Genomic DNA, 23,249 nt, shown 5'->3' with positions numbered 1-23,249 from the left:
GCGTTGGGTATGCAAATGAGGTTTTACGGCGATCCACGAAGGTTTTCGCGTTCCTTACGTCGTCGCTAGTCGTTTTTTCTCATCGCAAAGTTAAGCCTGCTTTAACATGGCTTAACTTTAGACGAGCCATGTTAAAGTATGGCCGTCGTTCCCAGGTCGAATTTCAATTTTTTTTTTTTTCGTAGGACGTCCAGGAATACAAAAGTACGTTACGCACGTCGCCGTTCAAAAAAATTATGTCACTTCGCGCAAAGCACAGCGGGAATTTCAAAACGGAGCATGCGCAGTACGTCCAGCGCGGGAGCGCGCCTAATTTAAATGGTACACGCCCCATTTGAATTAGGCAGGCTTGCGCCGGATGCCTTTACGTTACACTGCCGTAAGTTTACACGCAAGTGCTTGGTGAATCAGGCACTTGCGCTGAAAACTTGCGGCGGTGTAACGTATAGACGATATGTTACGCCGCCGCAAGTATATGTGAATCTGGCCCTTAATGTTTCATAGAAACAGATTGCCCATTTGTAAAATCTTTGAACATTTGTTTTTAGAAATCCATTTTAAAAATGAAACTGGTATAATAGGTAACAGAATACATAAGTAAATGTCACTGCAAATAATAATAAATATTTCATTTAATATAACACTATCACTAAACAATAGCTTTTTTTTTATATAAAGTGGGGATAATCGATAGGGAGGTAGATTTCTGGCCATTTGAAAATTCTGGCACTGTCATAATATATATGTATGTATACGTGATATGGCTAATATATTAACAGGTCCATTTCCCAGAGTACATTCACATTAAAAGAACTCTTTATTTAACAGTAATTGGATTATTAAAAGTCTCATTCATTTTATTTCCTAATTTACAGTTAATATGCATGTCCTTTTTGAGAACCTCCAAAACACATCTGCAGCATTTAAACACATCTTAGATGCATGAGCACAATAGAACTATGATTATAAAAATGTTACTCTGTTTTTTTGCCAAATAGTATATGGTTACCCAGAGATAATTTCTGTATAAATAGAAAATAAATCTATTTCAAATATAAATCCCTAACCTTGACCGACATATTAAATACATATTTTATTCATCTTTGTAACCACAAATATAACACAAAGCAGAACACTAATAGCATAAAAATAGGCAGATTGCAAAAATAAGACACAGGCATTGTAGCCATACAATGCTTACTCCACATAGATCAGCAACATTAAAATAGATTTTACCAGACTTTTCATTGATTCATAATCATTTCCTTTAAAAAATGGTGATTCTTCAGGGCATAGGTCTGACAGTACAACAATTATACATGCGTTTCAATATAAGAATGTGTATGAGAAAGAGACTGAATGAGGGCATCTACTTCAGAAGAAGCACTTTCACAGTCCTTTGTTTCACTTTTCTGACAGATGTCCAAAAAAAGATCAAGGTATAACTGCTTCCATTCTTGAAAGTCTCTAGATGTCAAACTGGGATTTTCCAGAAGTTTATCAATAGTAGCTACTTCTCCTTCTTTGGCCTGAAAAAAAAAATGAAAATAAAATCAATGTTTTAGAAATCAAGAATGCTATAATAGAAAAATATCTCAGGAGGTGTAGCTTTTTGCATGCATTAGTTATTTAACCGCCACAAGTTATTTCACATCAATAATTAAAAAAAATACATATATCTGATGTATAGGTATGAGAAAATATAAGTTTTAATTTCTCTAAAAAGTTTGAAAAAAAAAATAATCAAGAGATTTAGAGAAAAGCACTGGAGGGAATGGGAAAGATCAATTTAAGGTGCTTTTGGTGGTTTTTAATGGTACAAAGGCATTTAATCAAATATGAGTGTTAAAGATGCTCCTTTTAATCCTTATTGGTCTTATGCCAATAACTTCAAGATTTTACTTTTTTTCCCACAGAAAAAAAAGCAGTCCACAAAAAAGTAAGGATTAAAAAAAAACTACAAACTGTGCATGAATAATAATTAAATACAGACTGAATTAATGAAAACAATTTTTTTTTTTTTCAGGCAACCATCACCTTTGCAGCTCAAAGCGTGAAACTTTCTACTTCAGCGAGTTTTCAGAAACCAATTTCACCAATATCCTTCCATTCATCCCTAGGCATAAGGCCTCGTACACACGACCGGTTTCCTTGACAGAATCCATCAAGAAACTTGGTGGCAGAGCTTTTTTGCCAAGGAAAACAGTCGTGTGTATGCTTTTCATCGAGAAACCTGTCGAGGAACTCGACGGTGAAAAAAGAGAACAAGTTCTCCTTTTCCTCGACTGGAGTCTCAATTTACTCGTCGTGTTCCTCGTCGGGCTGGTTTCGACGAGAAACATGATCGTGTGTATGCTAAGAAACCCGCGCATGCTCAGAATAAAGTATGAGACGGGAGCGCACCTTCGTAAAAGTAGCGTTTGTAATGGAGATAGCACATTTGTCACGCTGTAACAGACTGAAAAGTGCAAATCGTCTCCTACCAAACTTTTAGTTATCACGCAGTAACATGAGATTAGCAAAAGCAGCCCCAAGGGTTGTGCCAGTGGAACCGAACTTCCCCTGAACGACGAGATTTGGTATTGACAGTGTGTACGCAAAGAAAGCTTGTCAAGTTTCTCGACAAGCCTAACAAGGAACTCGTCGAGGAAAACGATGTGTCTTTTCTGACGAGTTCCTCGGTCGTGTGTACGAGGCCCAAGTCAATTATCACCACCTGGAGTCGCTCCTATTTGTGATCTTTAAACAGGCACTTCAAAAACCTGTAAAAAGCTGATGCTAACTATAAGGTGGTAAGGAAGTCGAGGTGTTAAACCTTCTGCAGCATATGTTCATAATGATGATATGCATACATATAACAATTCTTTTTTTACAACATATATATCCAAGAACTCGGTCAAGACTGAGGGCTGCATTTCTTATCCACAGAGCACATTTTTAATTTATCCACTTCAATAATCGGGCATTTTCACCCCCTTTCTGCCCAGGCCAATTTTCAGCTTTCAGCACTGTCACTCTTTAAATAATTGTGCAGTCGTGTGACGTAGCTCCCAAACATGTCCTTTTTTCCCCCACAAATAGAGCTTTCTTTTATTTTTTGCACTGTAAACAGACTGACAATTTTGAAAAAAAAACCACAATATTTTTTACTTTTTGCTATAATAAATATCCAATTTAAAAAAAAAAAAAAATGTTGTTCTCAGTTTAGGACGATATGTATTCTTCTACATATTTTTGGTAAAAAAAAAAAAGATCGACTAAGTGATTGGTTCACGCAAAAGTTATAGCGCCTACAAAAAAGGGGATAGATTTATGATAATTTTTTTTACTAGTAATGACGGTTATCTGCAATTTTTGTCAGGACTGAGATATTACGGTGGACAGTTGGGACACTTGACACAATTTTGGGACCATTCACATTTATACAGCGAACTGTGCTATAAATATGCACTGATTACTGTATAAATATGACTGGCAGGGAAGGGGATAACACTAGGGGGCGATCAAGAGGTTAAATATGTTCCCTAGGGAGTGATTCTAACTGTGGGGGGAGGGGACTGACTGGGGGAGGTGACTGATCGGTGTCCCTATGTACAAGGGACACACCATCGGTCTCCTCTCCCTGACAGGATGTGGATCTCTGTGTTTACACACAGAGATCCACGTCCTTGGCTCTGTAACTGCCGATCGTGGGTACCTGGTGGACATCACGGCCGCCAGGCAGACGCATCGGCACCCGCGGGACGTGGTGGCCACAAGCACCCCCTAGCGGCCAGGAGGCCCGAGGACGTCATATGACGTCCACCCAGGATGGCAGAGCCACCTTGTGGACGTCATATGACAATGGGCAGGATGCAAAGTGGTTTGTAATAACTTTTTTGTAGAAATTTTGCACTAAAATATAGATTGTATTTCTTTTTTAGTCAGGTACATTTTTTATATTCAAAACTTGTAGCAAGCAGATGTTCCAAATTGACCAAGGCATTCCAGTTGACAGCAATGAGACTGCCTACCCAGGAATACAAGGAACACCTGTGCATCCCCATGTGGATACACATGGTCCTCCATGGGGGTGCACTCACGTATGGCCCATGTGAACAAGCCATTATGGCTATGTTGTGTATAGCCCACATAGCCAATGTTGTAAAGAGGTCAGAATAGCAGAATATGAAATAAAATGCACACAGAATTGGAAGAAAACCAGACCTCTTTCTCTGATTTTCTAGGATGAATATCATATCAGTAACAGACCTAGATTGCTTTTCTATTAGACACAAATAGGCAAGAATTGAAAATGAAGGGAAAGGAAGAAAGCGCCAAACCAGCATATTGTAGCACAATTAAGTAAAATACCATATAAAACAAATAGAACTCACAAGCGTGAGTGCCAGAGAGAGAATGACATTCCGCAGTGGATTGTATTGAGCTGGGAGCTGTGTAGTAGTCCTTGGTACAGAAGAAAGCTGGCTGTTGTGGGGAGCAAGATGAGCCTGGAGTCCTCGTAGGGAGACCAGCATTAGGCTGCCCTGTATGGCCGTGATGGTATATCCAGAAATTGGATGTCCGCCCAAAGACAATGTGCCCAGCTGGAGTAGTGAGAGGAGCTGTCAGTCCAACCGCTATGTGAGCCATTCGGTATGCATTTTGGAAGCTTAACCACGCCACCAGCAGCCTTGAGGCTGCAGAAGGAGGCGTGGTTAATCTCCTGAAACGCATCACGTTTGGCTAACATAGTGGTTGGACTGACAGCTCCTCTGGGTGGACATCTGATTTCTGGATATACCATCACGGTCACACAGGGCAACCTGATGCCAGTCTCCCTGCACGGACTCCAGGCTCATCTTGTTCCCCAACACAGCCGGCTTTCATCTTCACCAAGGACACCACACAGCTCCCAGCTCATTACAATCCACTGTGGACTGTCTCTCTCCCCCTCACCCGCTTGTGCATTCCATTTATTTTATATGGTATTTTACATAATTGTGCTACACTAGGCCGGTTCAGCGCTTTCTCCCCTTCCCTTCCTATTTTACAGATTGTGGATTTCCAGCCCACAAATGAAAGCAGTCTTGCCAACACCACAGTGTCAGCCATTTCCTACGAATTTACATATTTATTCCTATACCAAGCTTCCTGACAACATCAATATATGAAACGTACGTCAAGGCGTTCCTGGTCACATTCAGCTACTTCCAGATTTGGCACAGAGAGGCGATGGAACGCACGCTGCACCTACCCACGAGAGAGACACAGTGCAGCTGGTGCTCCACGTCACATCTAGCTGTAACACGCTTGATTCCTTAGTGCCAAGGTCTCGACACTTGCACAAGAGTCCATTCCTTTCCAGTCCCATCCAGGTACCAGTGCAGACCTTAGGTCACCAACTGTACTAAAGCTCCACCTGATCCTTTTTTCAAACAAAGGGTCATGGTGGTCTGGTAAGTAGGCACTTACCTCTACCTTTCACCGGGTGTCGCCAGTTTGATATCTGTTCCGTGGTGATGGTGTCTACTCTCAAGTCAACCATTTGATGAATGAACTTACCAATGCTTATCATTTAGTGACCATTGCTGCATTTTCTGGACCTGTTTGCACCTATTATTTGATGTTGTTATTATATAAGCACTTGCACTTTAAATCACCATTATATTGTTGACCTTATAGTTACCCCCCACATTGCTAAAGTTGTTTTCACACCACTTAAGGGGTGCAGCTTCTTTAATATATTTATATTTTTATTACCATAGCGTGGAGTTCTCTATTCATTTGGATACAAGCAATACCTGTAGCCCTGCAAGAACCACTTGCTGGACAGAGGAGTAGTCATCTTTTAAAAGGCTGACTCTTGTTAAGTTTTATTTGAAGCAGGAATGGGGTAATTTTAAATATATTTAAATATTTGCAACAACTTCCAGTGTTTTAAGTTGTTTAAGAGTTTGTTAAATTTATTTTTATTAAGTGAACTACTCCTTTAGTAAATTAACACCCTTCCAATCCAAAACCCCCATCACAGTCATGCAAACACACAAGGCTCATTTTAGAAAAACTTGTTCATGTCCCAATATGTTTTTAGATTATGAGTCAAAATCATAACATCCCTCATATGAATTCAATTCAGATCTCCATAGCCAACAAACTCACCACTAACCTGGTCAATACAGGGTCAAGCAAAAGCCACATAATGACCAAAGGCTATTTCTTTGTACATATTTTACGTTCTCACTGCTGTTTGAGAGTGCTAGGAATAGCATGTCCCCATATTGAAACAGAGCACTTGCACAAGTGCACTCTCTGCCAACTTTAGAAACCAGAGCATGTTGCAAGAATAATAAAATCTGTAATGTTGAAATCGGTTTTAATTTTCTGTAGTGCCGATTATGTTTTGCAATGTTCACATAATGAACCGCTTTCCAGTTTCATTTATAAACAACAGCTGATGATTCACTTGGAATTGGAATTGAATATGGCAGGATTGTAAACACATAGCATTTATAGTTTTCTACTGAATAAAATATAGAGAGCAATACCAAAATAAAGTGGGCATAACCGATACATTTTTTGAAAATGTGTGCTTGCATTCATAACCAACCCTGCTACCCTAAGATGTACTGATGGCAACAGAAAACATATTTAAATGCTACATACTGAACGTCATTAGTGCAGGTACATTCATCGAACTGTGCCCTGGAGTTCTGAAAACCAGGAAGAGTTGGTAAAGGAATTATACCCACATATATAGCCCCTAATAGCCAATCACTCTGATAAGCAGCCTCACTAACCAATAGTAAAGTACTGAAGGTGAGAGGGGTGGTTAAACCTTATACCAGGAAGTATCTCAGAGCATCCTGATGTTCAGGTTCCCGACCAGACCTACAAGCACTGTGTCTGCTTCACAAGGTTAACAGCAACGTCTTTATTATTTATATTGCTTTAAGAGTTATCAGACATAAACAAGCCTAGATTAATGAAAATATCCATTATAATCCGTTGACTTAACATTTCTGAAAATAATACATGGGAACTAATAAGACAAAAGAAAATGGGAACGTAGTTGAAGTTCTTGTTGATAGCAACCAATCAGGTCTCATCTTCAGTCTCCATCTTATACAATGCCTTATTGCTTCATCATAAAAAATAGAAAAAATCCAAAAAGAAGAAAAAAAAACTCACAATCCCTTACTTGATAGGGTCACCTTATGGTTATTATGTTCACATTTACAGAGTTTTGATTCAGACTAAGTAACTTCAATTTTTTTATAAAACTCCAGAACCAGCGTTTCTTCCAAAGCAACTTTTTTGCTATGAAAAAATATTTTAAATCAAGCCATATCTGTAAATGAAGTCTGGGAATGTTTACCTTTCTTACTAGGATATGAAAAATGATGGTGGCTAAGGTTTAAAGTGCAACTCCAGCAAATACCTACCAGTTTTGGGCAAAAGAGGCTTTTATTTCGGTGTGTGTCTCTATGGGCAATATGCCATTACTTTATTTTCTGTTGACCACTGACACCAAGGCAGCAAGACAAGAGAAATTAAAATATTATAGAAGAAGCAGTTCGAGATGTGATTTTCCCTAATTTTGGAAAGATTTTCTATAAATTGCTGTTGAGTCTCTAGGACAGGAGGTGAGGGGAAATCTCAAAAATAGGGGTACAGATTTCAATCAAAAACAAAGAGAATGTTTTGGCTGGATTTCTGCTTTATACAATCACTATATGTTTGTAGTTATGCATGCATTACACCTATCTATAATACCATCACATTTTACTATTGTTTTCCACTGACTGGTAAGTAAAGGTTCGAAAGTAAAGAAAGCCATGACACAATGTTGTTGATATGTGCTGTAAGGCTCCTGTTTCCGAAGAACACGTTAAAGTAGATCTAGAGATTTTTTTTTTTCAATTTTGAATAGAGTAAGGGAGGGTTATAACCCTTGTCAGTTTTTTTTGCCATTTGTAACCCATTGGGGAGATTTCCCTTCACTTTCTGTCTCATAGTCAAAACCAGGGTCACCAGAATTGGTGTGCCTATTGGAAGATTTTTTCCTCTATTCCTCTTTTGTCAAGAACCCACAATGTTAGATTTTCCCTTATTTTCACTCTCAGTGATAACAGTAAATAGAACCAACATAAGAGGATAGAATTCACAAACAGACAAAGACAGCAGTAAAAACTAGACAGGCATTTGAATCCTTCTCCACTCTGTCCTAAACAAAATACATAAAGATTTGCCTTTAGTAATATTCTAATATCTTAATGCCCATTTTTATAGGTTGACATTCATTGTGGTTTAACCAAAAACCCACACCTCAGAAACTACTGCTCATTAGCCATATAGAACAAAGTCAAATTGTGCACCAAATGCTTTTGCAGACTCAAACATTACTTTGTAAAATTAGTGGTCACATCACCACTGTGCTTTACATAGCCAGTTCAAGAATAAAAACTCAAGGAGGGACTCAGCAAGTCCTTCCAATAGAGGCTGCCCACAGAAAGGATTGGGGTTGATACAAGTCCAATCACCATGCACAAGGACAATAGACAGAAAAACGCTAGCACAGAAACAAGGTACAGCTGAGGTTATAAGTTTAGATCTGGAATAAATATACAAAGGACACCAGGATTCAAGTAATAATAAACATGGCTCTTGCATAAAATAATTATGCTTAGCACAGATTTTAGCTGTATATAAAATACGGCAGTACAGTATATATGGCAGTACAGTAGCTCATGGGTATTGGTCATATAATCTCAGAGTTGAATCAGTCCGAGCAATCCTCATAATTCCCTTTTATTATTAACTAAACGAAAAATAGAGACCGATATAGGTATCTTTAATAGGTCAAGATGAAGTATTGTTAGAAAAAAAATAATGAGATAGACATGCTAAAATGTGTCTATTTCTTACAGTTGATCCAGTTGATAATTAACCCGTATTACAAGCATATAGAGTTCAGCTACCTTCATGGTAATCATTTTCTGGAGTGAGACAACAATCTTGCCCCAAAAGGAGAACTTCAAATTAAGACAAAAGTCCCATATGAATGTGTATATTCTTAGGTTAAGTCCACCAGTTATTTTATTCAAGTGTGAACTCCAGGAGTAGGTGTATAGAATGTTAAAATCTCAGCGCTACCTGTACTACAAGGTTACCATGGTTCTAGATGTACTCTGAAACCTTTAAATTGATCTGTGTTTTGCCCATGCAAGGGGCCTGTCTTAGCTGCTTATAATTAACTACCATTTAGAAATGATGATACCTGGCACTCCCAAATATGACAGAGTGGTCAATATCCAGGTTCAAGCAATGACATGTGGGGGCAAGGGAGGGTTCTTAGCTTTGTGTAAGCTCTGACTAGAGAAACTTGGAGCTTAAACAAGTCTGTGTAAGAAGGTAGATATTGTAATGGGGAGGAGGGGGGGGTAACAAAAACATGTGGACAAAGAACAGGTTCCCTAGTGACAAACAGGTCCTTAAAGCGCCAATTTGGTATCTTCATTTAAAAATAATATACACGCACATAAACTGCATTTTTGTGGCTCAATACTGAATTTCACGTTTTACCTGTAGTTCTGCTTTGACTTATTTAAGGATTAACTGTACGCCTTGGGAATAAAATCCATATTAACAGTATATTTTGATTACACACTTAAAATTGTAAAAGCTTAGTACTTTAATGCCCCAAGGTTCAGTTAGAACTTCTTTCTAATGTCCTACCTTTAAAGTGCTTTTCAAAATGCGCAGTCTGTGTAGTTTTTCATTGACTACAGGATCACTACATCTTTTAATAAAAGACTTCTTGTACTCCATTTTGGTTGAAAGCCGTTGTTCTCCAAGTGGGGATAAACTGGCTTTTTCCAGGGCCCTGTAGAGATCTTGTAATAAGTCTGCTGACTTCTCGTTACCAGTTTCTGTCATCATGGAAACAGAAGGAATGGAGCAACATTAACTGGACAATAACTACAAGCCAGCATTTTTTCCCTACTTTTTAGATCGACAAGCTCCATCATTGCTTGTCACATTTTAGTTTATATAACACAGACAACCATAACATTTTTTTCTTAAAAAGTTCTCAATTTCTAGTAAATTTCTGGTTGGAGGTAAATGGAGGGAGGGTATAGAGCTAAATCCAGATCAACAAATAAACCTGTAATTTATTGTGAAAAAAATTTAAGTATAACTCAATGAAATCTATAAAGACAACAGATTTTTTTAGCAAGTAAAAGACAATATTCTTCTAATGCCTTTGTGAAGATATTTATACTGACTGGGGTTGATTTACTAAAGATAATCAAGCTAATTTTCCCTTGGGGTTAGTGAATGAGCACATCTTCCAATCATGTACAAAAACTACAGTTTTTTTACATGTGGTTGGGTATTCTTTGCAATATGAGATTTACCCACGTTCACTAAGCTTGTACTGTGTAACTTCCTATGCAAAATGAGCAGTCTATTTGCCTTTAGTAAATCAACAACTGGTCCCTATATGTCCTCTTTTCTGTATATAGTTACAGTACCTGAATATTTTCTAAGACTTTTTCCCCCCTATTGAGTATTAACTTTTTTTTTTAGCTATAGTGAGGGTAATTTGAATGAAGTAGAACACTTTAATTAAAAGGTTTGCCTGTTTTATGCAAGCTTCAGGTCCTTTTATAATGTATATTTATTTATTTTTATTCAAAAGTTTCATCTCAGGCATAAACAGGCTGCTCTGCAAGGTATGCATGGGCTGTGGTACCTTGGAGTCCTGGAACTGATTTGGTTAAATCTACCATGTCATTGAAAGAGTCCTGAGAGATACCTTAAGAGGTATGACTACACACGTATATCTTATAGACTGGCTGGCCATTCACTGTCTGCCATGGCACTTTTGAAAAGGAGCCCTGAAATAGCCTCAAAGTACAACTTACTTATTATGGGATGTGTAAATCTGCACCAAGACCGAGATTAAAGCTTTTGAATAGAAGACATATAGCAGTACACCCCTTTGAAAAAAACAGGCTAATTGTGGCCAGCTTTGTCACCATCACTGTAGATAATTAGGCCATACTAAATGGAAAAAAAAATAAAGAAACTTGTTTTGTAACATTTAAAGTTGCAACTTAGCCCATATGGTGCATCTAGGCTCTTTGCTCAACTAATCCCTATGCAGAAAATTTAACTATTACAGTTTTCAATTTCTAGACTTGGTCCATGCCAACCTGGGTGCAGCGTAGTAATAATGGCACAGGTCTAGAGGAGAGATCTTGGAACAGGCACTGGTCTAGGGGAGATACACGATTTACCAGTTACACTCACTGTATGCCCTGCAAATGTAATTAGAGATGGAGGTGTGATGGTCCCCTCGCTATTCTCTCTCACAGGAGCTGTTGCACCCAGCGGCCACAAACATTCCCAGGCTGCTTTGAATGGGCTCTCAATAGTTCCAGTTAAATTGCCAATTAAATTCCCTGAATTTTTATTTATTTTTTGCATATTAGACTTCCTAAACAAAGTATTAAAACAGGTCCATATGATTAAACTGGATGGTTCTCAGCAAGTTAGTTTATCAGCTTTCTGAATCTTGTGTAGTTAACTGCATACTGAGAAAAGCAGGTTGGGATGAGCACTAGAAAAAAAACACCCACTATATATACAGTATATTACCAAAAGTACTGGGATACCTGCCTTTATACGCACATGAACTTTAATGGCATCCCAGTCTTAGTGCATAGGGTTCAATATTGAGTTGTCTCACCCTTTGGAGCTGTAACGGCGTCAACTCTTCTGGGATTGCGGTCCACAAGGTTTAGGAGTTTGTCTATGAGAATGTTTGACAATTCTTCCAGAAGCGCATTTGTGAGGTCAGGCACTGTTGTGGACGAGAAGACTTGGCTCACAGTCGTTGCAGTAATTCATTCCAAAGGTGTTCTATCAGATTGGGGTCCGGACTCTGTGTAGGCCAGTCAAGTTACTCCACCCCAAACTCTCTCATCTATGTCTTTATGGACCTTGCTTTGTGCACTGATCCAAATCATTTGGTGGAGGAGGGGATTATGGCATGGGGTTGTTTTTCAGGTTTTGGGCTTGGCCCCTTAGTTCCAGTGATGGGAACTCTTAAGGCACCGGCATACCAAGACATTTTGGACAATTTCAAGCTCCCAAATTTGTGGGGACAGTTTGGGGATGGCCCCTTCCTGTTCCAACATGACTGTGCACCAGTGCACAAACAAGATACATAACGACATAGATGAGCGAGATTAGGGTGGAGGAACTTGACTGGCCTGCACAGTGCTGACCTTAACCTCATAGAACACCTTTTGGGATGAAATAGAGTGGAGACTGCAAGCCAGGCCTTCTCGTCCACCATCAGTGCCTGACCTAACAAATGCGCTTCAGGGAGAATGGTCAAACATTCCCATATACACTATATATACTAATATTTAAATTAACTTTGATTTATAAAAAGGTAAGGATTTATTGTAATTTCTATGGTGCAACATTTCTATGAATTAGTGTGCAGGATTAGCGTTTTGTACACTGAGCTCCAAAATTCTATTGTTTTCAGCTAAACTACTTTCTGAGGATGCAATCATCTCTACATTAAATTGTTTGCATGGTACAAATGCACATCTTCTTGCTGCTTTACTAAAGTCAGACAACTAAGACAATTAATGGCAAAAGAGCATAGAGGTTTGTTTTGCATAAAGATGGCTTTCCAAAGAGGACTAGAACAAGATGCATTTTTAGTGCAGATACCCTTTACATTGTAAAAGTTTTAATGTATGTATGTAAAATTTTTTGTTAGGATTAAATTAATAGCTAATTAAATGATCTGAGAAATAGCTTCAGTATTCTAGAAAATGATATAGATATTAATTCTACATCTTTTGAAACATGAACTGAACAGTTGGCTAATAAACACAAAAGTGGTTAGATCTGTTTGGAGAACCCCAAAGTTTATTCAGGTTTCAGCATAACGTAAGGCCTAAAATAGTTTTAAGTGAGAGCTACTTCTTTAAATTACTATTCCTTAAAACTAGATTATTTTCAGCCATAATGTAATGTGGCAAAAAGAAAAGAAAACAAATGTGCACCAGCCTAGTGTATTACCGTTACAAAATTTTAATAAAATGAAAATATATACAGGGCCTACTCACAAGTGTGATGGAAAAAGTTGCAGTATAGCTTAATCAACATACGCTGCAAAAAGAGCCCAGCAGTGAAACTGCTGGGCTCTGATGAAGAGGCATAGAGCTTCTAAACGCGTCAGCCGGCGGTGACTCCCTTCACTTTCTCTACGATTGATTGGAGTATGGTTCGAGGTCATCTTTTTGCAGCTTATGTTGATTAAGCTATACTGCAACTTTTTCCATCACACTTGTGAGTAGGCCCTGTATATATTTTAATTTTATTAAAATTTTGTAACGGTAATACACTAGGCTGGTGCGCCTTTGTTTTCTTTTCTTTTTGCTGCTAGGACATCCCCATCCAGGAAAGTCAGCATTGTTGGTATCATCCTTATGGGCAATTGACTTTTGGATTATACTCTCTTCTTTACTCTTTTCTGTGTATAATGTAATGTGGCACTGATACTGTTAGTGATTTAAGGTTCTTTTAGTGGATGAGTTATATGTGCTGGCAGTGTTGACAAATAAATATGTTGGGAGTCCGCCAGCAGTAGATTCTGCTGTCAACTCAACAGCCTGCATTGTTTATTCATTTTTTTAACTGCTAATTGGTTTATGCTTTAAATAATATTATTAGTTATAATGTATTACTGCTCCTAAACTTAAACTTTGATCTGGCACCTGTGTGCTGATCATCAGAAATGTTTATTGTTATATTTTATCTATGAAAGGTATATGGCATGTCATGTTGGTTTAGAGGCAGTATCAAGAGGAGTGTTGAAGTAATGAGGGAACATGGGGACTGCCAGTGCCAACTTCCTTTTGAAAATACTAGTTAACCGGTCTTGGCAAGTCTTTGGCTTCAATATCAAAAATCACTGACCTGGATTAAGTGTACAGATATGGAAGTCACTGTTCCAATTCACTGGGTAAGTGACTTAGACGGTACTGAAAAAAAAAGAGGGTCAGCATGGCAACCTGAAAACAAGATTTTTCCTAAAGGATAGATCAGCATTGGCAGCCCCGAATTTTCTCTCATGACAGGTAACGTTAAAGTGACATATATGATACAGTCTGTCATTAGTTTTACATTTTCACTGTCATTCCGAGTCTATTTGATCCTGACAATTGATCCATTATTTTTCCACTTTCTGTAATCAGGTAACAATTATTTGCATGAAAGAAGGAGGGAATTCCTGGCAGTCACCAGGCCTACCAGAACTAGCATCCTCAAAGAAAGATATCTGCTCTTTTCTTGTTCTGATGACTATCCAAAATTGGGAGTTTTCACACTTTGTAATGGTAATGGTAAACAGGACAAATAAACATTGGGAATCTTCCTAATGGGGACACAGACAGCAATACAAACCAGAAAGGGGTTCTAATCACTTCCCACTCTATTCAATACAATGTTGTGGCCTTTTGGTATACTTTAAATTTACTTTAAGAACAAAGACAATCAAATTCGATTCTAAATTTAGCTAACACTATAAGCAGTTACAGTAATTATTATTTTTTGTCTTTTGGAAAAAAAGGTTTAAGGCACATAAATGTTTCAAGCACTTCTACCCATATAGTATGGTTTTCCAAACCTGTCTAACTGCCACTTTTGCTGGACAGTTTTCTCGGTTACACAACATGGAAAAACAATGGATGCACCGGCAGGATCAACCAGTAATAAAACTAGGCTCTGGAAGGGACTCAGTCAAAAACTGCTTTGGTATTTTCAGTGACAGTCTGCATCATGTCATTATTGATTTGCCCATAATTACCATTAATCAAGATGTTTAGTTCAGGTATTTTAAGGTAAACTAAGAGACATGGCAAGCGGGAAAAAGACATTATATACACAATGGTTTATAGTTTTTTTTTTTTTATGTTCTGTAATATACACTATTAAGTGACTAGAGGAATTTTTTTTTTTTTTTTCCGTATAGGCTTGTTTCAAAAAGACAAAGAGAATGCATATATAACCAAAAGGCTTCAGCAACACATAACAAGAACCAAATTCTTAGACAAAAAATATGATGCATTAAAGACAAAAAGCTATGATGACAATTTTGTACACACAAGATAAATGATGAAATTACACAATGAAATCTTGACAGTAGCTACAACAGTTTTGCATGCCTAAGGATATCAAACCCAAAAAAATGACTATACTACCGCAGAATCTGAATTGTATATCAGGTTAAAATAAAAATTTAAAATTAAACAACAAAACCCCAAAAACTCCAATGAAAAATAAATAAAAATAAATCAAGATTTCAAGGAACAGGGGCCAATGGCTGGCTGATAATTATAAAGCCTCGTACACACGATCAGTCCATCCGATGAGAACGGTCTGAAGGTCCATTGTCATAGGTTAACCGATGAAGTGACTGATGGTCTGTCGTGCCCTCACCATCGGTTAAAAAAAACGATTGTGTCAGAACGCAGTGATGTAAAACACAACGACGTGCTGAAAAAAACGAAGTTCAATGCTTCCAAGCATGCGTCGACTTGATTCTGAGCATGCGTGGATTTTTAACCGATGGTTGTGCCTACCAATGATCGGTTTTGACCTATCGGTTAGGAATCCATCGGTTAAATTTAAAGCAAGTTTGCTTTTTTTAAACCGATGGTTAAATAACCTATGGGGCCCACACAAGATCGGTTTTGACCGATGAAAACGGTCCATCAGACCGTTGTCCTTTGGTTAACCCATCGTGTGTACGAGGCCTTAGAAAAAGCCATTAAATATATTGCCAATGAACTTGCACTTTATATGCAACGAAAATGAAGCAAGCTGTCTGAACTTCAATAGAAGTAGAAAGAAACCATTCACCATTATCGAGTGTGCATAATTCAACCACAGAGGAGTTTTGTAGTAAGGGATACACCTAGCTCTTCTGCTTCCTGAGGCAAACAGCAAAATGCCCCTATCAACTGCTGTACTTAAATTGTCATTGAGAGAAAAAATCCAGAACCCATATGTCAGTGGGAAGAAAAAATGCTCCGGTAGTGGTCAGTGGTCAATGAAATAAAATGCCTCAATGTTAGTGGTCAGTAAGAGGAAAAAATGCCCCAGCATTGGTGGTCAGTAAGAGAAAAAAATATTCCAAGGTCAGTGGTTAATGGAAGGATTATTGCCCTTGTTTCTGTGGTCAGTGGAAGGAAGAATACCCTGGAGATTGGTGGCCAATGGAAGGGAAAACACTCTGGAATTAATGACTGGTAGAGGAGAAAATGCCTCAAATTTGATGCAAGTGGGAGAAACATATGGGGGCTGTGAGGTTCATTAAGGGCTCTGGATGAGGATAGGTGGTTTATGTGGGGTGGGGAGGAACTAGGAGCTCTCTGAGGGGATGGCCGACTCTGAAATATGTTAGGTGGCACTGTGTGTAGACAGGGGTTCTGAAGAGGGCTATGGAATTCTGTAGCAGGATAGGTGGCACTAATCAGGAGAGGGGGGGGTTCTGGAGGGGGACGGGAGGCACTGTGGGAGATGTGAGCTCTGGATGAGGTCTAGGAAGAAGGGTGAATGAGAGACATAGCAGGAAGGGGGCACAGTGGGAGGTTAGCAGATCTTCAGAGTTTAGGGGTAATACAAGAGGCTAGTGGGCACAATGTGGGAGCTGGCTTGCAGTGGCACTTTCAAGTGCTGATTGCACTGGAAAATTTCACTTCACCCTCCCCAAATAATTCAAATAATTATTTAGACTTTTGAAAATAATGGGCATCTGTCTTCTTTCCAGTTATGTGATGGGTCACATGATCAAGAGATGAATAATGATTGGGACTCCCCCCTCAGATGAGCGCCTTATGTACTTATGTATTGCTCTGCATTAGGGGAAATATTGATCTAAGCCTCTCCATGGTGCCTGAAGGAGCATTGCCTGGTGTTGGTACAGGAACCCTACTGTTTATACGAATACCAGTGTGCTACTATGTGCAATAATCACAAAAATATAAAATAATGATAAAAAAAATATATAGGCAAGAACAGTACTAAATTACTGAACTGCTGCAACCACTAATATGGTAAACTCCAACCACTAGGTCAATTGTATATAAAATTGTCCAGGATACACAAACACAAGCCTTGAACCTATACAGACCTACAGACCTAAAAAAAAGAAATCTACAAAAACCAAACAAGTGTCATATTTAGTTCTGTGAAATAGCAGTGCTACCATACACATAAATGAGATACTACATAATCTTCCAAAAACAATTGTATAATCGTGAAAAAAAAATTATAAAAAAATTGTGAAGAAGGATGAGGAAGTCACATGACATGACGCAAAGTGTTGGACAGAGCCAGTGACGTCACTTCCGGTGTCTCTGAGGCATGTATTCATGTGATTTGGCAAGTACTGTAATTGTAAGTGTGCTTAATCTTATTAAAGATATACGTTTTAAAAGACATACTACACTCCAAGCCTTTTCTTTCATATTTTGAGTATCCATTGCCCAGCTTAAGAGGAGTAAATACCTGAGTGAAGCTACACCAAATCACTAATATACAAAGGGCGAAAAATAACACGTGGAAATGTGTCCAGTCATAGATTTTGAACTTAAAGAGGAACTGCAGTCTGCTCACATAATTTGTAATAAAAACATCTTTGCCTCTCTGAAGCTTTCCTCCAATCACTTTGCATATTATTTTACTGTATATATACACTGAGATGCTGTACTTGTCAAATACTGTATGCTGCAGAAATCTCCCTCCACTGGCTACAACCATTTTAACTGTGGGCAGCTGAAGCTGTTGCCTGTTCACTTCCTGGATTTATACAGAGGCACACCTCCAGCTCTGTAGCCCCGCAGCTCTCATTGGCCCTCTTATTACTCATACCCAGGGCCGATCCACCCTATAGGCTCACTATGCAAGCCGCTTAGGGCCCCGCAAAGCTGCAGGGGGCCCCCCAAATTACTAGAGGCCCCGCCTGGTGAGAAGTCATTTTTGGCCCCTCACCCCACTTCTCAACTCGCTGGCTGCATGAAGAGGTAAGAAGTCAGCACCCCCGCCTTCTCACTTTAATGTAAGATGTCAGTTCCGATAGCAGAACACCCCCTCCCCTTGCTTCTCAACTTTAATATTTAATGTGACATGTCACTGTCGGCAGTGCCCCCCCCCCCCCTTCTCAACTTTAATGTGACATGTCATTTTGCTTAGGGCCCCAGGGAGGACAGGATCGGCACTGCCCATACCCCCCTTCCTGGCAAACTCTTATGAGAGAGAGAGCTGTTCGTGATGTCATAAGCCTAGGCTTTTTACCAGAAAAGAAACAGGAAGTGGGCTGTATAAGGTATTTACTGGCAGAAAAAAATGTTTTACTATCCAATGTTAAAACGACAAGAGCAGAAGATTTAATAAAAATAAAAAAACGTCTTATCTATGCCTTAAAGATGTTATGGTTTAAGAAGAAAGAAAATTATTATTAGATATAAATCACTTGTTAAAAACAAGTATGCAGATTGCAAAACAAGCATTCTTTTTTTTTATTGAGATTCAGCATAACAGTCGAATGAAGTACAAAAACATATGTTTTTCATAATATCATAAAGAACTACATAAACATAAAACATCCCAAATTATTATATATATATATATATATATATATATATATATATATATATATATATATATATATATATAAATAAATAAAATAAGGGAAAAAAAACTAAACTAATAAACAAAACAAAATTAAAGAGCCTGTCACCTGACTGTTCAAATTGCTAATATCCCTTGATTCTTTATTTATTCAAAGTAAGTAGGACTAGGCCACACGGACCTTTGCACCAAAATACTATAATGGATATGGCTTACCTAAACTGGTATGAATTTCCATTAAATACTCCAAAGGGGAAAAAAGACAAAGAAAAAACATAATATATAGGGTTGCCAATGTTCTCCAGCAAGTCCTTCCCGGGTTTTACTGGTGGATCATTATCCCTTATCGTTATAAAACTCTCTTATAATCTTTATTTTATTTCCCTTTGTAATCGGGTCCGATACAGCCAATTCACCCCAAAAAAGGTGATTTTTTTTTCTCCATGAGTGGTAAGCGGGTGCGAACATGAACCTAATAAGGCACTGAAGAGTCGACGCTCTACAGTATCTATTTTATGTCTTATTCGCCATTAGCGAGGGAAACTCTTAAGGATTATCCCGGGCAGCATCCAGTGACCCTCCCCTAAGGACTATTCCTTCATCTGAATATTTAAAAATATTCAATTTTCCCCATGTCTCTATATATGTCTCCTGTCTTTGCTGACTAGTGAGAGTCAAATCTTCCATACGTCCAGTATCGTCCACCTTCCTAAGCCACTGAGCAATGGTTGGAGGGTGTTGGGATTTCCAACATAATGGGATGCAGGCCTTAGCTGCGTCTAATAAATGGCGTACCACTGATTTCATATAGATCCGCGGCGAAACACCTGTTACGTGAAGCAAAAAAAAAGCCGGGTCATCCTCTAATGGATGGTCAGAGAACATTTGGGTAATGCGTCAAACTTCTTGCCAATAACCCCGTATTTTGTCGCAGGACCAAAACACATGTAAAAGAGTTCCTCTCTCAGCTTCGCACCGCCAGCACAATTCCGATGATGTAGGGAATAGTTTATGTACGAGTGCTGGCGTCCTGTACCATGTAGTCAATATTTTGTAATTTGTCTCCTGCGTACGCATAATCAAGGATGATTTATGTGTAAGAAGTAATATATGTTGTCTCATACTGCTGGTAAAACAGCAGTTCAGGTCCCTCTCCCATTTACTGAGAAAAGGAATCTGCCCGTCTGCCGAGGGATTATTCAGCATATTATATGTTAATGACAGAGCGTGGGGAAGTATCCCGGCCTCAGTACTTAAAATCTCAAACGCCATTAGGGGTAGAGATGTCTCATCTGGCGGTTGTATGGTACACAAAAAATTACTGAGTTGCAGGGCTCTCATATAATCTAGGCCGTAGGGGCCAGAGGGGTCCATAAGTTCCTCGGGCCCCTTCCATTTCCCACACTACAGAAATGTGATACCTGGTATAGCCCAGCCTCTTTTAATTCAAAACATTTCTTATCGTGCAGACCCGGTGAGAAGTGGGGATGTCCTATCACTGGTCTAATGTACCAACGTGATGTCGAAAGGTGTGCCTCAACTAGTAACTGTGCGCAGATATTCAAGGTCGTGCCGATCAAAGGATGACGTCTAATTTCCAAAGGTAGGTCCGCCTGGCACCAAGGAGCCCGCCGAAGAGGGACCAGGCTCTGGGCCTGTTCTATCTGAGTCCATAATTTAATGTCTACATGGCGACACCAATCTAAAAGTCTGTTCAAGTGAATGGCTCGATAATAGGTACGTATTTCCGGTAGAACTATACCGCCATGTTTTTTCGGTTCGGAAAGCGTATTTCGACTGATACGTGGATGTTTCCCTGCCCAGAGAAAGCGAGTAAAAGCTGAATGTATCTGTTTAAAGTAAGACCCGGGAATACATATTGGGAGGGCTTGCATAAGATATAAAAATTTAGGCAGTATTTACATTTTTAAAATGTTGCATTGTCCTAGCCAAGAATGTAAGCCACTGTTCCAACGATCCAGCAGCCTCTGCACCTCTTTCAGAAGCGGAGGAAAGTTCAATTGAAAAAGTCGAGGTAGGGACGACGGGTTTAACGTGCCTAGATATTTTAAGGCTGTGTCCGTCCACTTCAGGTTAAAGCTAGCCTTGAGCCTCACCAAATCGGTCTTGGAAATCCCCACCCCCAAGGCTTCTGACTTAGTAAAATTGATCTTTAAATTTGAGATTTGCCCATAGACCTTAAACTCTTTCATAAGGGCTTGCAGGGAGGTAACAGAATTTGTAAGCGTAAACATTAAATCATCGGCATAAGCCGATATCTTATGCTGCCTACTCCCAACAGTAATTCCAGAGATGTCCGAGTTCAATCGGACATGGCATAGGGATGGTTCCAGGTTCAGAGCAAAAAGTAGGGGTGACAATGGCCACCCTTGTCTAGTCCCATTTGTGATCGTAAATAACTCTGAAAGTACTCCATTTACTCTGACCCTGGCCTTCGAATCTAAAAATGCCGCCTCCACCCAATGTAACATCTGGGGTCCAAGACCTATATACTTTAATGTCGCAAACAGAAATCTCCAGCTTACCCGATCAAACGCCTTCTCGGCATCTGTTCCGAGAAAGACGCACGGTATCTTCCCATTGGTTACGATATGTAGTAAATTAAGGACTTTGATAGTATTGTCCCTTGCCTCTCTAGTGGGGACGAAACCCACTTGGTCCAAATGTATCAGATTAGGTAAATGTTGTTGAATTCTAGAAGCTAGAATCTTGGTGAACAGCTTCAAATCGGTATTAAGTAGAGAAATGGGCCGGTAGCTCCCACAGAGGGACGGGTCTTTGCCTTCTTTAGGGATGACTGAGATCTGTGCCTGCAAGGTGGTATTATGGAATGAATTCCTGTGACCCATTACGTTATATAGTTTAATCATGTATGGGCCTAATATAAGGTACAGGGTTTTGTAATAGTGGTCTGTCAGTCCGTCCGGACCTGGTGCTTTCGTGTCTCTGATAGCCGTTTGAAGCTTGTGTAGAGTGATTGGTTCGTCTAGAGCAGTGGTTCTCAACCTTCTAGTGCCGTGACCCCTTGATAAAAGTTGTGGGGACCCCCAACAGTAAATTTATTTTCATAGCGTGGGTTGTCAGCACCCAAGGCAAGACAAGTAATTTGCGCCCCTAACCCACAGACGTTTATCGCTCCTCTCTTCCACTCGTACAGTATTAAAACTCCTTATAGTACATTTTAGGATGTACCACTCTTTCTCTTTGTTCTTCTTTTTTTCTCTTTCTTCTCTCTCTCTCCTAATTCCTTGTTTTTCCCCCATTCCTCCCTCTGTCTTTTTTGCTCTCTCTTTATTCCTTTCTCTCCCTTTTTCTTTGTTCCTCTCCCTCTTATCTCCCTTCCTGGGAGAACAGTGCGGGCTTCAGGAACAGCCCAGGATTTGGTGACCCCTGGCAAATCATCATTTGACCCCCAAGGGGGTCCCGACCCCCAGGTTGAGAACCACTGGTCTAGAGCTTTTCGAATATTCCCTGACAATATCGGCATATGCGACTGCCTGAGATTTTCCAACGTTAAGTCATCAGACAGGGCAGGTACCTGAAGGTTATATAGGGAGAGATAAAATGATCTAAACTCCTGTGAGATCAAGTGGGGTAGTGAAATCATTTTGCTCGATGTAGATTTAATGTGAGGAATGTACGTTGCATCACGTTGGGCCTGTATTGACTGAGCTAATAGCTTGCCACATTTGTTACCCCATTCGTATCCCTTCTTCCTGCAGATCTGTATAAGGTATTTACTGGCAGAAAAAAATGTTTTACTATCCAATGTTAAAACGACAAGAGCAGAAGATTTAATAAAAATAAAAAACGTCTTATCTATGCCTTTAAGATGTTATGGTTTAAGAAGAAAGGAAATTATTATTAGATATAAATCACTTGTTAAAAACAAGTATGCAGATTGCAAAACAAGCATTCTTAAAACGTTTTTTTTTTTTTTTCAGTTTTGAAAAGAGTAAGAAATGGTAAAAAGCAGGGATCAGGGGATGTGCAATGAGGTCAGTGGCTGGTGAGGCACTGGCTAGTTTTAGAGCCAGATACACACAGGTTACATATGCCGCAATTGTTAGAGTAAGAGCAATAATTCTAGCACTAGACCTCATCTGTAACTCTAAACATGTAACCTGTAAAAAATGTGAATGGGTCGCCTATGGAGATTTTTAAGTACCGAAGTTTGGCGCTATTCCACGAGTGTGTGCAATTTTAAAGCGTTACATGTTTGGTATCTATTTACCGTACTTGGCGTATCATCATCTTTCATAGTTTACAAAAAAGTCGGGTTAACTTTAGTGTTTTTTCTTTTTTAATATGCAATATCCCAAAAAAACATGTTTAAAAAATTGCTACCCAAACGCTGTGTAACATAAAATGTTGCAACGACCACCATTTAATTCCCTAGGGTGTCTGCTAAAAATTATATATATTATATATATATATATATATATATATATATATATATATATATCATTTATTGTGAGGGGTTAGCTCGGTAGCGGGGTGTGTGACCCCTTGGATGGGTT

The 23,249-nt window shown here is 39.1% G+C and overlaps 1 protein-coding gene across 5 annotated transcripts in view; it reads right to left on the bottom strand.

Annotated features, from left to right (window-relative positions):
* Positions 1-604: 604 nt before the first annotated feature.
* Positions 605-23,249, bottom strand: part of CNKSR2 (connector enhancer of kinase suppressor of Ras 2) — a 382,062-nt gene continuing 359,417 nt past the window's right edge. For 4 of the 5 annotated variants that reach the window (XM_040338243.1, XM_040338244.1, XM_040338245.1 and 1 more), the window contains 2 exons: positions 9,718-9,911; positions 605-1,529 (listed from right to left, as the gene is read on the bottom strand). In XM_040338243.1, coding sequence (XP_040194177.1) covers positions 1,314-1,529; positions 9,718-9,911 — 410 coding nt within the window. In that variant the 3' untranslated portion in view covers positions 605-1,313. The remainder of the gene's footprint in view (positions 1,530-9,717; positions 9,912-23,249) is intronic. The other variant, XM_040338247.1, reaches the window with a different exon arrangement.

This window comes from Rana temporaria, chromosome 2, assembly GCF_905171775.1.
Source record: "Rana temporaria chromosome 2, aRanTem1.1, whole genome shotgun sequence".
Taxonomy (NCBI): Eukaryota; Metazoa; Chordata; class Amphibia; order Anura; family Ranidae; genus Rana; species Rana temporaria.
Note: the sequence above shows the minus strand (reverse complement) of the source record. Positions and strands in the feature narration are given on the sequence as shown.